The following is a 14,311-nucleotide window of genomic DNA, read 5'->3' as shown; positions in this document are numbered from 1 at the left end:
CCGACCCTCTTTATGACCGTCCCTAGTTATGACCTTGATGGCAAGCTCCGTTGCAGTATTTATTTCTATGTACTTGAATAATAATTCTTCTTTAACATGCAATGAACAAATAAAGTGCAAATGTATAAAGTGCAATATGAAACAAATTCCATGATCTTGAAACTCTCCCTTTGTTGACGCAGCCTAGAACTGGATTGCCGTTTTTGGAAGAGGCCGCACACTGCTGGCTGAGACTGGGATCCCTCTCACAGTCACTGCTGTTGAGCCAGGGACCAGCTCCTTTAACCCAGTGGCTCCCAAACTTGGCAACTTTAAGACTTGTGGACTTCAACTCCCAGAATTCTCCAGCCAGCAGAGCTGGGAGTTGAAGTCCACAAGTCTTAAAGTTGCCAAGTTTGGGAACCTCTGCTTTATACCTATTCATTTGGTATGGGGACTTTCAGACCAAGTTACAGGAAATTACAGATCAACCGGACCAGTGGTGGGTTGCTAACCGGTTTACTACCGATTTGCTTGTGCTTGCGCTGCGCAGTGCTTCAGTGCGTGCACAGAAGTGTCCAGGTGGGTGGGCGGAGCCTCCTGCCACCGCCACTGCTTGTTCAGCCAAACTGGGAGGAAGCCACCTCTGAACTGGAACTGGGAAGATTTTAGGAAATATAATCAAGCAATACCCGATTCTCTTTTTTCCCAGGTCTCTGTCTGACTATGGCTCAGCCACCATCTCCAAAGGAGAAGGTTGGACAGCATCTCTTCAATGAAGGATGGATTTATCCTCCCCTGCCTCCAGCTCCCTAGACCCTCGCTGATCCCTCTGGCCACCCAAGTAGGACAGGGGGTCTAATCCCCAGGTGGCTCAGCTAAGAGCTCAGAAGATCCTCTCCGTTTCTCAGGATCCATAGATTTAGACCGACCCCAAGTACCTCCACCACACAAAGCCTCCCTCATCTCAGCCAGATTTGCCGAACTCAAGATAGGGGCTACGAAGGTCTGCATCTCCTTCATGAGAGAAGGAAGGGGGGCAACGTTTTGAAATAAATAAGTAATTGCTGCGGCCAAACTCCCCCTTTTCCTTTTGCCCTCCTACCTCCCTTCTGGCCCTTCCTGTCTACTAAAGCTCAAACATCGCCTTAGTTTTCTTCCCAGCAGCTGGAGGAGGGGGGCTGCTGGTCCGATTCTGGCCATCGTCCCGGGGGAGACCACCAGTACCTCCTGGGCCCATCGCCCACTTCGGATCCACCTGATGGACATCTCAGATGACCGTCCCTCCTGCCGCTTCACTTCAGATTCCCCCTGGTCTTCCTTGGAGGCCTTCAAAAGGAGCCTTTGGGGCAAGGATGCTTCTCTTGGCTGCCCAATGAACTCAACTACCCATGTGGCTAATGGGAAGGGTTTGAAGGGTAGCTCTCCCGTGTCACTTCTCTGCAGCCACCCAGGCCTTCCTCCCCTGCGTCCCAACTGCCCCACAAGCTGCTTTTGCTGCTGCCTCGTCTGGACCCCCTCAAAAAACCCACATTTGTTTGTTTAGTTAACATTCAGGAGCCCAAAGTAACCCACATAGCATTCCCTGCTCTTTTCTCCACCACATGCCTGTGGGGTAGGCTAAGTGTCAGGCCTGCAGTCATATTCCTTTTAGGATCTTTGGCCTGCCACTCTCTCTCCTATTTTACTATGCTGTTTCATTAGTGGGGAATCGGGAGGGGGAATAGTAAGGAGTAGGACGTTGTTGTCAAAATAAAACATTCCTTTCTAGAAGCCCAAGGCCATCCTTTGTCTCTGCACCTGATCGGAAGTGGATGGGTGGAACTGCCAGCGTGGCGGAAGAAGATTGGACCATGGGATGGACTTGTGGGTGTGGGGGGGGTGGACTAGATCTTCAACTTTCAACTGGGTGGGAAACCCCGGAAACTTTCAGATTCGGGTGTCTCTTCATAAATTGGAAGTTTGAGGAAAGTTCTTCCTTGGACTCTGATTTAATTCTGGATGATATTTCGAACACTGACACGAAAAGGGCTTTCACAGCTGAGGTTGGGTAAATTTGAAGCCATGCTGGAGTCTTGCAGGGGGGGCTGCCCTGTTCTCTCCCCTCAGAGCTTGTCGGGGGGTCTGTTGCCCTGGTTTTCCTCCCCCTTTCTCCCAGTCTCACCCCCTCTTCCCCTGGTTTCCAGTCCAATCTTGATTTGGGCTCCCCCGATGGGGATGGGCTACCCTATGGCTGTCGTAGGGCAGCCTACCCCATCTCCATTTCCATGGGGGAACCCAGCTCCTTGCGAGGTCCTGTGAATGCAGCCGTGCAATAAAGACAGGGCTGTTCCTCCTGGTTGTGCTTCTTCTGGAACTGTGAGATGGGTAGTGCTTAAACTTAACAAAATAAATAGGCTGGATTCCTTCACAGGGCTAACAGGGGAGACTGAGGCTGGAATGAAAGATGGAGATGGCTTAGTAGCAAAAAAAAAAAAAGACTCTGCCCATCCTCAATCAATAGGTGGTACCAAATGCACAGGTACAGTACAGGTGGTACCTTGCTCAATAGCAGTAACTCTGAGAGGGATCTTGGAGTCTTAGCGGGCAACCATTGAAATAGGAGCCAGCCGTGGGCAGCAGCTGCCAAAAAAGCCAACACAGTTCTAGGCTGCATCAACAGAGGGAGAGAATCAAGGCCACATGAAGTGTTAATACCACTTTATAAGGCCTTGGGAAGGCCACACTTGGAATATTTGCATCCAGTTTTTGTCTCCACGATGTAGAAAAGATGTGGAGACTCTGGAAAGAGTGCAGAGAAGAGCAACAAAAATGGGGACTGAAGACTAAAACATATGAAGAACGGTTGCAGGAACTGGATGTGTCTAGTTTAATGAAGAGAAGGACTAGGGGAGACATGATAGCAGTCTTCCAATATCTCAGGGGTTGCCACAAAGAAGAGGGAGTCAAACTATTCTTAAAAGCACCTGGGAGTAGAACAAGAAGCAATGGGTGGAAACTAATCAAGGAGAGAAGCAACTTAGAACTGAGGAGAAATATCCTGACAGTCAGAACAATGAATCAGTGGGACAGAAGTTGCCTCCAGAAGTTGTGAATGCCCCAACACTGGAAGTCTTTCAGAAGATGTTGGATAGCCATTTGTCTGAAACGGTATAGGGCTTCCTGCCCAGGCAGGGGGTTGAACTAGAAGACATCCAAGGTCCCTTCCAACTCTGCTCTTGTATGGATGTTCTTTGGGCTATTCTATGCTTCACATTTATGCAATGTCTTCCGGTTGGTTGGTTCGTTGTGTCTTGTGCTGACAATCCCTCAGTTCCTAAACTACTTGATAAGCTGGTGGTCTATCAACACTTCTGTTAAGTAACCAGGGCCTGTTTCCCAGGCTTCAATCCTCTTTTGGAGCACAGGAGGGGCAAAGGAGATTTCTACTTTCAGACTTATATGATTCTACAAAAGTATTTTATTTATTTATTTAGAGTTACGTGGGCACTCAGAAAAGCTCAGTGCCAGAGGTGGTCAGGCAACCTGGAAGATCATTGAAGATTGTCGAACTAATTCATTAATAGTAATTCCCAACATACAAAGCTGGGATCTTTTATAGTAATATAGATCTCTGAGAAACATCAAAACCTCACTGACTAATTAATTTGTTCAGTAACTATTTGAAGTTATGCTGGTGCTCTAACAATAACTTTACAATCCATACATGTATGATTTCACAGCATTTTTCACTTACATGATTAACATTACAGTCGGTATGCATTATCCTGTGCCCCACTTGTGGCTTTTCTTTCCCTACCCCTAGGTAGGAGAGGAGAGGAAGGGATTACAAGAGAGTAAGCAAACTCACCATGCAGAATAACAGTTGAAAGGCCGACAGTGGCACCAACATCTCCAAACCCATTATACAAACAGCCCAGTGTGTTCCAAATTGTGTTGGCTCCCTTTTAATCCCTTCCTCTCCAATCTCTGCTTCTTCTTCTCAAACAAGTGGGTGTTAATAGGCTACAATGGACACGGGTAAGCATTCACGGAGGCCTCTATCCTTAGAAGTTCCGAAATGGCAGGTGGAAGATGTGGTGAGATGCTCCTTGCACTTGTGAAAAACTTCCTTGAGTCTGTCTGCAAATGCTCCTGTGGTCACTCAGACACAACCCCCAGCACTTCCCACAGGGCCATTTGCCAAGGAGGAACTTCTGCAGAAAAGGTCCTTCCTCGTAGGGAACATAGAATATGGCCAGGACTGGACAAAGGAGTCTGTGACATCCAGTGAGGCTAAACCAAGCCGCGAGCACCAAGAATCTTCACGCTCTTCTCCATGCCCTTCTTGCAGAAAATGACAGGCGTTAGACTTCTCAGGATACAGGAAAAGTCTATTTGGCAGCCAGGTTCAGAAAGGGAGCCCATGGCTTAGCATCGCAAGTTCTGAACACCCTTCATCATCGAAGCAGGCGTTCTTATACGTTCTCAAAAGCAATGCCACACGGATACACTTAACTCACTTCTTAGTGGTTGCCTTGAGGAGAGAAGCCTTAGAAGGAGACGGGGGTCTTACTTCTCCTTTTGTTTATGGAGGACGTGCCATTAAGGAACTTTAATTGAACCTTGGACTTTTGACATAGGTTTTGAGATAGGGACGTTGGCTGGAACATGTTGTGGTTAGGCACCTGCTTCCTGTCCTTTTGCAAGCTGCAACTCTGCATATGTGGCTTTTTAATAAGGGGTCCCGAGAGGCTGTCCAGCCTGACCCAGTAGGTTGTCACACTTAATGTCCAAATCTCACTTTATGTCCTACTTTACCCTCCTTGGCTCTTCGCAACTGCAATAGATGCCCAGATGAGGCTTTTGGGGCTGTCGGGCTGAAAACCGAAGCCCTATTCGCCCCAAAAGCGGCTGCACCAGTAAAGAAGGCCTCCAGGTGGCTGCCGGCTTAAAAACATGGCCACCGTTATGCTGACCGAGCCTCCGGAGCCTCGGAGCCCTGCAGTGGAGGAAGGGCCCCAGAATCGCCAGCTGAGGCCTCTCTTGCCACCCCCACCCCCCCAGTCCCCAGCCTCCCCTGGCTGCCTAAGCCTGCCAGCCAGGCCACCTTACCTGCTGCCTGCTCACCTGCCTGCTCCTTGCATCCATCACATCGGAGAGCGGCTGATTCTGCCTGCTTTTTTTCCTTTATGCATTTGTATTTGTATTTATTGTCACTTATAGGCCGCCCTTTTCCCTGAGGGGACTCAGGCCGGCTTACAACTCATGGGAAGGGAGTGCAAGACAAAACGTAAAAAAAAAATATATGTGAGTACAAATAAAATAGCAATAAAACACAACATTCATTCAACATTCGGGTGGGGTGTATAAAATCTTATCCCCAGGCCTGACGGGATAGCCAGATCTTAAGGGCTGTGCGGAAGCCCTGGACTGTGGTGAGGGTGCGAATCTCTACGGGGAGGTCGTTCCAAAGGGTTGGAGCTGCTACTGAGAAGGCTCTCCTCCGCTTAGTCGCCAGTCGGCACTGACTGGCGGATGGAATTTGGAGGAGGCCCACTCTGTGCGATCTGATGGGACGAAGGGAGGTAATCGGCAGAAGGCGGTCTCTCAAGTACTCAGATCCACTACCATGGAGGGCTTTATGAATGGTGAGAAGCACCTTGAAGCGGACCCGGAGATCAACAGGTAGCCAGCACAGCTCACGGAGGATGGGTGTTATGTGGGCGTACCGAGGTGCGCCCACTATCACTCGCGCGGCCGCATTCTGGACTAGCTGAAGTCGCTGGATGCTCTTCAAGGGCAGCCCCATGTAGAGCACATTGCAATATTCCAGCCTAGAGATCACAAGGGCTCGAGTGACTGTTGTGAGAGCCTCCCGGTTCAGGTAGGGTCGCAACTGGCGTACCAGGAGAACCTGGGCAAATGTCCCCCTGGTCACAGCCGACAAGTGGTGGTCAAAAGTCAGCTGTGGTCCAGGAGGACTCCCAAGTTGCGAACCCTATCTGAGGGGTGTAGAATTTGACCCCCCAGCCTGAGCGATGGAACACTGGCCAAATTATTGGGAGGGAAACACAACAGCCACTCGGTCTTGTTGCATTAATGTTTTTTTTTAAAAAAATATTTATTGTGCATAGAATATTTTAATGGTTTTATTTTAATTTATTGTGTATAGAATATTATTATTTTTAAATAATCTTTATTGGTTATACATTTTTTTAATAAGACATACAAATGCAACTTTAAACATACAAACACCCCCCCCCCCCCGGTGACAGTCATTCATAGCCCAACATTTTTTTTCTTCCTCATTGTTTAGTCTCTAACCGGCATCTTCTTGTTACACAATTCAGGGATCTGTTACAATAGTTCACTTTTAGTTCCCATTGTTAACAGCTGCTATTTAACTTTCCCTGGTTTTAAGTCCCTGCTGTTCTCCTTGTCGCCCACATAAACCACAGGTTCCAGCTCAGATAATGTTCCGTTTCTCCTTTGTCCCTCAGCCAACCTGTCATTCTGTCCATTTCTGCACACTCATAAATCTTTTAATTATGGCATCTTCCGATGGCATGGAAGTAGATTTCCAAAATTGTGCATAGGTTATTCTTGCGGCCACAATTATATGTAGGCTCACATGCCATATAGATTTACTCATGTTTCCTGGTTTTATGCTTAATAAAAAAGTCTCGGGTTTCCATTCCATATTTGCCCCGGTAACCTCTCTTAGCCAGTTTTGAATCCTTCTCCAGTATTTCGTGGCCTCAATACAGGACCACCAAATATGGTAGAATGTGCCATCCTTTCTTCCACATTTCCAACACAGTGGGGATAACCCAGGAAACATTTTGGCTAACCTCGTTGGGGGAAAGTGCCACCTATAAACCATCTTGTATATATTTTCTTTAAACGCTGTAGATATCGTAAGTTTAATAGTCTTACTCCATAGATCCCACCATTTGCCCATTTCAATCTCATAGCCAAAATTTTTCTCCCATGCTATTAGAAGGCTTTTATCCATCTCTTCTTTAGCATCTTGACAGGTCAAAAATTGATAGATCTTCGATAACATTTTCTTATCTCCGCCAAACAAAAACTTATCCAACTCCTGAAGGTTTGGGAAGATCCCAAACCTTACCTTATCGCTTTTAAACCTATTTCTAATCTGTAAATATTCCCACCATTCCAGATTCCTGCCCTGTTGCTCTAATTTCATCTTTGTTTTCATGTTGCCATCTTCTGTCATAATCTCTTTATATATTATGTTTCTTGTCCAATTAAATACACTGGGATGCGTTAAGGCCTCTAATGGTGCCAACCAACACGGAACCCTAAGATAGTACTTTTTCCTCATCTTTTCCCACTCCCCCATCAAAATCTTCTGAATATAATGTCCCTTGAAGTACCTCTGGGGGGGGGTATCTCTTTCTTGCCAGATGGAGGCATGCCATCCCTGGGGGAGGTCATGTCCCTCTATAGCCAATAGGCGCCTTCTACTCAACGTCACCCAATCCTTCACCCATGTCATAATATGTCATTGCTGCATTATAATACGCTTCCCAGTTGGGTACTCCGAAGCCTCCCAGTTCTTTACGTTTTTGCAACATTTGGGCTTTACGTAAAAGTTGTATCCCAGAAGCCATAGGATCCTCCAAAATAAAAACAAAAGCCTGGACTTTAAACTCCTGAGCTTTAGTTCGTAACCCTTTAATTTGTATATCACTCCTCACTATTCCAAGAAGGGGTTCCAATGTAAGGATAAACAGCAGGGGGGATAACGGGCATCCTTGTCTTGTGCCTTTACCAATCTCAATATCACCACTGTCAGGCCTGCAATTATATTCCTTTTAGAATTTTGGCCTGTCACACTTTCTCTTATTTCATTATGCTGTTTCTTTAGTAGAGTTGATGGGAGGGGGAAATAGACAGGAGTGAGATTGTGGAATGTATTGTTTTCATTCTTTACTAGAAGCCAAGGTCATCCTTTGTCTCCGCACTAGCACACCTGACCGGAAGCAGCTGGGTGTGGATGCCAGCGTGGAAGAAGAAGATTGGACCATGTGATGGATTGTGGGTGTCGGGACAAGATCATGAACTTTTATCTGGGTGGAATTGTGATGTCATTTTCAGTATTGGGATTCCATAGCATGATGCCAACATGTCTGTCTTATTAAATTGGAACCTTAAGGATAGATCTGCCTTGGACTCTGATTTAATTCTGCATGATATTTGGAACGCTGACACCCGCCTCTTCTCCATTTACCAGTAATGTTGCAGTTTGTCATACATAAATTGCCTGAACTGCATTTAAGAAGTTTTCTCCAAACTTCATATTTTCTAACTGTGACAACATAAACGTCCAATTTACCCAATCAAATGCCTTTTGTGCATCGAGAAACATAAAGGCCACTTGTTTGTCCAGCTGGGCTTCATAATATTCTAAGGCATCCAAAATAATTCTAACATTATCTTTCAAATGCCTCGACAGCAGGAAGCCATTCTGATCAGGATGTATCTATCTGTAGTCTATCTGCCAGTATAGCTGCAAAGATTGTATAATCCACATTCAAAAGTGAAATGGGCCTATAGTTTTTAATTTGGGTACGGTCAGCTCCAGCTTTAGGCAAAAGGGTTATATAGGCCTCAGCCCACGATTTCGGTGTGATAGAATCCGTCAAGACAGCATTCAATATTACTATCATCTCTTGTCCTAAGATTTCCAAAAAAGTTTTATAGATTTCAACTGGCAAACCATCCATGCCAGGAGTTTTGTTGTTTTCCATTTTTTTTGACTGCCTTTTCTAATTCATCTATTGATATATTTTGGTTTAGCACCCCTTTCGCTTCATTTGAGATCTTAGGTAGATTTGCATTATCTAAAAATTCCTTAATTTGGTCCTCAGAAATTTCCTCTCTACTATATAGTTGCTGAAAAAAACCTTGAATAATTTCCTGTTCCCCCCCCCTTGGTTTCTACTAATTTAAGGTGACCAGATGTTCAGATTGGTAAAGAGTAAGCTGTCCCGCATTTGGCGGGACAGACCCGCTTTTTCATACATTTTCCCGCGTCCCGCACACTTTTTTAAGAAGCACACTTTTTTTGGCGCTTGCAGCTCCCGCCCATCAGCTGCTAGCTCGCTGGGCTGGCTCATTATTCTGTTCTATCCTACCTACAAATTTAAGTCAGCCCAGCCTGCCGCTCACTGATTTAATTGGCCTGGACTCCAGCCAATCAGTGAGCTGGCTGGGATGGAAAACTTTCCATCCCAACCAGCTCACTGATTGGCTGGACTCCTTAGCTGAGGACGCCTCTGCGAGTCTCCATTTTATTTCATCTTTGTTTTGGGGTTGCAGCTGCGCTTACTCACTGGTGGTGAGTAAATCATGTTCATGTAATGTTATGATTTGGTACCGTGGGAATCGGGAGGGGCTTGGGGGAGGAGACAGCCCCCTTCTTCCCCTTTGCGGAGTTCACAGCCAGCCCCTGTGCTGCGCTGGCATGGGCGGCAAAAGCTCTGGAACCACGTGGAAGTTCTCGGGCGGCTGCTCCCTCGCTCTCCTGCCCCGGCGATCCCAAATTCATTCACTCAGCCGGGGCGGGAGGAAAATCCTTTTCGGTTTAACACTCCAACACCACAGCTGTTTGCCTTTGCCATCATGACAGACCAGTCCACCTGCGACAAGTCACAACTCCTATTTTTAGGTATCCTGGTAGCCCTGGCAGAAAGGGGTTCTACAGAAGTAGATAAAATGGCAAAATTCACCAGCTGACGTGGCTGTATCGTAAAAGGTCTCATTGAAGAGTGGAGAGGGTCCGAATCTCCAAAGGTCTCAAGGGAGAGCTCATTGTCCGTGGGAAAAACGTCGGGACAAATTCCACCTGTTCTGTGGTTTCGAGATGCGCAGAAGTAGGGAAGGGAGGGAGGGCAGCGCTAATGTATGCTCTTTCTCCGTCGCGATCTCCTCTTTTGATCTGTGACCACGAGCCATTCCTATTGGCCGTTTCCGTATCTAAGTTAAGAGAGACCGGAGATCGTGGGGTTTCTTGTATGCTGCTAGGAGAGGCAGAAGCCAAGAAGAGCCAGGCCTGCCTTCTTGCTATCCCCGCTCCGCCCCGTCATCGGGGATGGGGACAGCCCTCCGCTAGACTTGTTGCCAAACTGGACGGGGAAAGGGGAAAGCTGTTCCCACCAGCCGAAGTCAGAACCCTGCTGTGACCAAAGTTTGGAGAAAAATGGTTTGTGTGTGTGTGTGTGTGTGTTTGATTGAGCGAGGGATCTGGTAAGGGAACTACGCCTATTTAGAAAAGGTAAATTATTGCAAACATGATCAGTCAAAGATAAGTATGGGGACAGGTTGGGTGGTAGAGAGAAAGTGATAAAAGAGTGGGAGAGAGGAAGAAAAAAGAGGGGAGAGAGACAGAAAGAGACAGAGAAAGAGAGAGAATGTGACAGAAGAGTGGGAAAGAAGGAGAGAGAAAGAAAGAAAGGGTAAGAGAGAGAGAGAAAGAGACAAAGAGGAGAGAAAAGGGAGAAGGAGAGAAAAAGTGATAGAAGAATGGAAAAGGAGGAGAAAGATAAGAGAGACTGAGAGAAAGAGACAAAGAGGAGAGAGAAGGGAGAAGGAGAGAGAAAGTGACAGAAGAATGGAAAAGAAGGAGAGAGAAAGAGAAGAGAGACAAAGAAAAAGAGGATGAGAGACAGAAAGAGACAAAGAGGAGAGAGAAGGGAGAAAGAAAGAGGGAGTGTATGAGGGTGGGGGGATTTCCTAAACCCCATTTAATCCAGAGGAGGGAAGAGAGAAAGAAAGAAAGGGGAGTGTATGAGGGTGGGAGATTTCCTAAACCCCATTGAATCCAGAGGAGGGAAGAGAGAAAGAAAGAAAGGGGAGTGTATGAGGGGGGGGGGATTTCCTAAACCCCATTGAATCCAGAGGAGGGAAGAGAGAAAGAAAGAAAGGGGAGTGTATGAGGGTGGGGGGATTTCCTAAACCCCATTGAATCCAGAGGAGGGAAGAGAGAAAGAAAGAAAGGGGAGTGTATGAGGGTGGGGGGATTTCCTAAACCCCATTGAATCCAGAGGAGGGAAGAGAGAAAGAAAGAAAGAAAGGGGAGTGTATGAGGGTGGGAGATTTCCTAAACCCCATTGAATCCAGAGGAGGGAAGAGAGAAAGAAAGAAAGAAAGGGGAGTGTATGAGGGTGGGAGATTTCCTAAACCCCATTGAATCCAGAGGAGGGAAGAGAGAAAGAAAGAAAGGGGAGTGTATGTGGGTGGGGGGATTTCCTAAACCCCATTGAATCCAGAGGAAGGAAGAGAGAAAGAAAGAAAGGGGAGTGTATGACGGTGGGGAGATTTCCTAAACCCCATTGAATCCAGAGGAGGGAAAAAAGAAAGAAAGAAAGAAAGGGGAGTGTATGAGGGTGGGAGATTTCCTAAACCCCATTGAATCCAGAGGAGGGAAGAGAGAAAGAAAGAAAGGGGAGTGTATGAGGGGGGGGATTTCCTAAACCCCATTGAATCCAGAGGAGGGAAGAGAGAAAGAAAGAAAGGGGAGTGTATGAGGGGGGGATTTCCTAAACCCCATTGAATCCAGAGGAGGGAAGAGAGAAAGAAAGAAAGGGGAGTGTATGAGGGTGGGGAGATTTCCTAAACCCCATTGAATCCAGAGGAGGGAAGAGAGAAACAAAGAAAGGGGAGTGTATGAGGGTGGGAGATTTCCTAAACCCCATTGAATCCAGAGGAGGGAAGAGAGAAAGAAAGAAAGGGGAGTGTATGAGGGGGGGGATTTCCTAAACCCCATTGAATCCAGAGGAGGGAAGAGAGAAAGAAAGAAAGGGGAGTGTATGAGGTGGGGGATTTCCTAAACCCCAATGAATCCAGAGGAGGGAAGAGAGAAAGAAAGAAAGGGGAGTGTATGAGGGGGGGGATTTCCTAAACCCCATTGAATCCAGAGGAGGGAAGAGAGAAAGAAAGAAAGGGGAGTGTATGAGGGTGGGAGATTTCCTAAACCCCATTGAATCCAGAGGAGGGAAGAGAGAAAGAAAGAAAGGGGAGTGTATGAGGGGGGGGGGGATTTCCTAAACCCCATTTAATCCAGAGGAGGGAAGAGAGAAAGAAAGAAAGGGGAGTGTATGAGGGTGGGAGATTTCCTAAACCCCATTGAATCCAGAGGAGGGAAGAGAGAAAGAAAGAAAGGGGAGTGTATGAGGGGGGGGGGGATTTCCTAAACCCCATTGAATCCAGAGGAGGGAAGAGAGAAAGAAAGAAAGGGGAGTGTATGAGGGTGGGGGGATTTCCTAAACCCCATTGAATCCAGAGGAGGGAAGAGAGAAAGAAAGAAAGGGGAGTGTATGAGGGTGGGGGGATTTCCTAAACCCCATTGAATCCAGAGGAGGGAAGAGAGAAAGAAAGAAAGAAAGGGGAGTGTATGAGGGTGGGAGATTTCCTAAACCCCATTGAATCCAGAGGAGGGAAGAGAGAAAGAAAGAAAGAAAGGGGAGTGTATGAGGGTGGGAGATTTCCTAAACCCCATTGAATCCAGAGGAGGGAAGAGAGAAAGAAAGAAAGGGGAGTGTATGTGGGTGGGGGGATTTCCTAAACCCCATTGAATCCAGAGGAAGGAAGAGAGAAAGAAAGAAAGGGGAGTGTATGACGGTGGGGAGATTTCCTAAACCCCATTGAATCCAGAGGAGGGAAAAAAGAAAGAAAGAAAGAAAGGGGAGTGTATGAGGGTGGGAGATTTCCTAAACCCCATTGAATCCAGAGGAGGGAAGAGAGAAAGAAAGAAAGGGGAGTGTATGAGGGGGGGGATTTCCTAAACCCCATTGAATCCAGAGGAGGGAAGAGAGAAAGAAAGAAAGGGGAGTGTATGAGGGGGGGATTTCCTAAACCCCATTGAATCCAGAGGAGGGAAGAGAGAAAGAAAGAAAGGGGAGTGTATGAGGGTGGGGAGATTTCCTAAACCCCATTGAATCCAGAGGAGGGAAGAGAGAAACAAAGAAAGGGGAGTGTATGAGGGTGGGAGATTTCCTAAACCCCATTGAATCCAGAGGAGGGAAGAGAGAAAGAAAGAAAGGGGAGTGTATGAGGGGGGGGATTTCCTAAACCCCATTGAATCCAGAGGAGGGAAGAGAGAAAGAAAGAAAGGGGAGTGTATGAGGTGGGGGATTTCCTAAACCCCAATGAATCCAGAGGAGGGAAGAGAGAAAGAAAGAAAGGGGAGTGTATGAGGGGGGGGATTTCCTAAACCCCATTGAATCCAGAGGAGGGAAGAGAGAAAGAAAGAAAGGGGAGTGTATGAGGGGGGGGATTTCCTAAACCCCATTGAATCCAGAGGAGGGAAGAGAGAAAGAAAGAAAGGGGAGTGTATGAGGGTGGGGAGATTTCCTAAACCCCATTGAATCCAGAGGAGGGAAGAGAGAAAGAAAGAAAGGGGAGTGTATGAGGGGGGGGGATTTCCTAAACCCCATTGAATCCAGAGGAGGGAAGAGAGAAAGAAAGAAGGGGGAGTGTATGAGGGTGGGGGGATTTCCTAAACCCCATTGAATCCAGAGGAGGGAAGAGAGAAAGAAAGAAAGGGGAGTGTATGAGGGGGGGGATTTCCTAAACCCCATTGAATCCAGAGGAGGGAAGAGAGAAAGAAAGAAGGGGGAGTGTATGAGGGTGGGGGGATTTCCTAAACCCCATTGAATCCAGAGGAGGGAAGAGAGAAACAAAGAAAGGGGAGTGTATGAGGGTGGGGGGATTTCCTAAACCCCATTGAATCCAGAGAAGGGAAGAGAGAAAGAAAGAAAGAAAGAAAGGGGAGTGTATGAGGGTGGGAGATTTCCTAAACCCCATTGAATCCAGAGGAGGGAAGAGAGAAAGAAAGAAAGGGGAGTGTATGAGGGTGGGGGGATTTCCTAAACCCCATTGAATCCAGAGGAGGGAAGAGAGAAAGAAAGAAAGAAAGGGGAGTGTATGAGGGTGGGGGGATTTCCTAAACCCCATTGAATCCAGAGGAGGGAAGAGAGAAAGAAAGAAAGAAAGGGGAGTGTATGAGGGTGGGAGATTTCCTAAACCCCATTGAATCCAGAGGAGGGAAGAGAGAAAGAAAGAAAGGGGAGTGTATGAGGGTGGGGGGGATTTCCTAAACCCCAATGAATCCAGAGGAGGGAAGAGAGAAAGAAAGAAAGGGGAGTGTATGAGGGTGGGGGGATTTCCTAAACCCCAATGAATCCAGAGGAGGGAAGAGAGAAAGAAAGAAAGGGGAGTGTATGAGGGTGGGGGGATTTCCTAAACCCCATTGAATCCAGAGAAGGGAAGAGAGAAAGAAAGAAAGAAAGAAAGGGGAGTGTATGAGGGTGGGAGATTTCCT

General features: G+C 47.0%; 2 protein-coding genes across 2 annotated transcripts in view; one reads left to right on the top strand and one right to left on the bottom strand.

Annotated features, from left to right (window-relative positions):
* The window catches only part of LOC148042286 (SLAM family member 6-like), a 979,974-nt gene that overhangs the window by 5,942 nt on the left and 959,721 nt on the right, over positions 1-14,311 (top strand). The window lies entirely within an intron of this gene.
* The window catches only part of LOC148042311 (uncharacterized), a 47,353-nt gene that overhangs the window by 5,639 nt on the left and 27,403 nt on the right, over positions 1-14,311 (bottom strand). The window contains 1 exon segment of the mRNA XM_087702988.1: positions 4,800-4,821. Coding sequence (XP_087559114.1) covers positions 4,800-4,821 — 22 coding nt within the window.

This window comes from Thamnophis sirtalis, unplaced genomic scaffold (genome assembly GCF_051295495.1).
Source record: "Thamnophis sirtalis isolate CommonGarterSnake01/CBP01778 unplaced genomic scaffold, rThaSir2_p1.2 scaffold_18, whole genome shotgun sequence".
Lineage (NCBI taxonomy): Eukaryota > Metazoa > Chordata > Lepidosauria > Squamata > Natricidae > Thamnophis > Thamnophis sirtalis.
The sequence above is the reverse complement of the archived record's forward strand: the minus strand, read 5'-3'. Positions and strand labels throughout refer to the sequence as shown.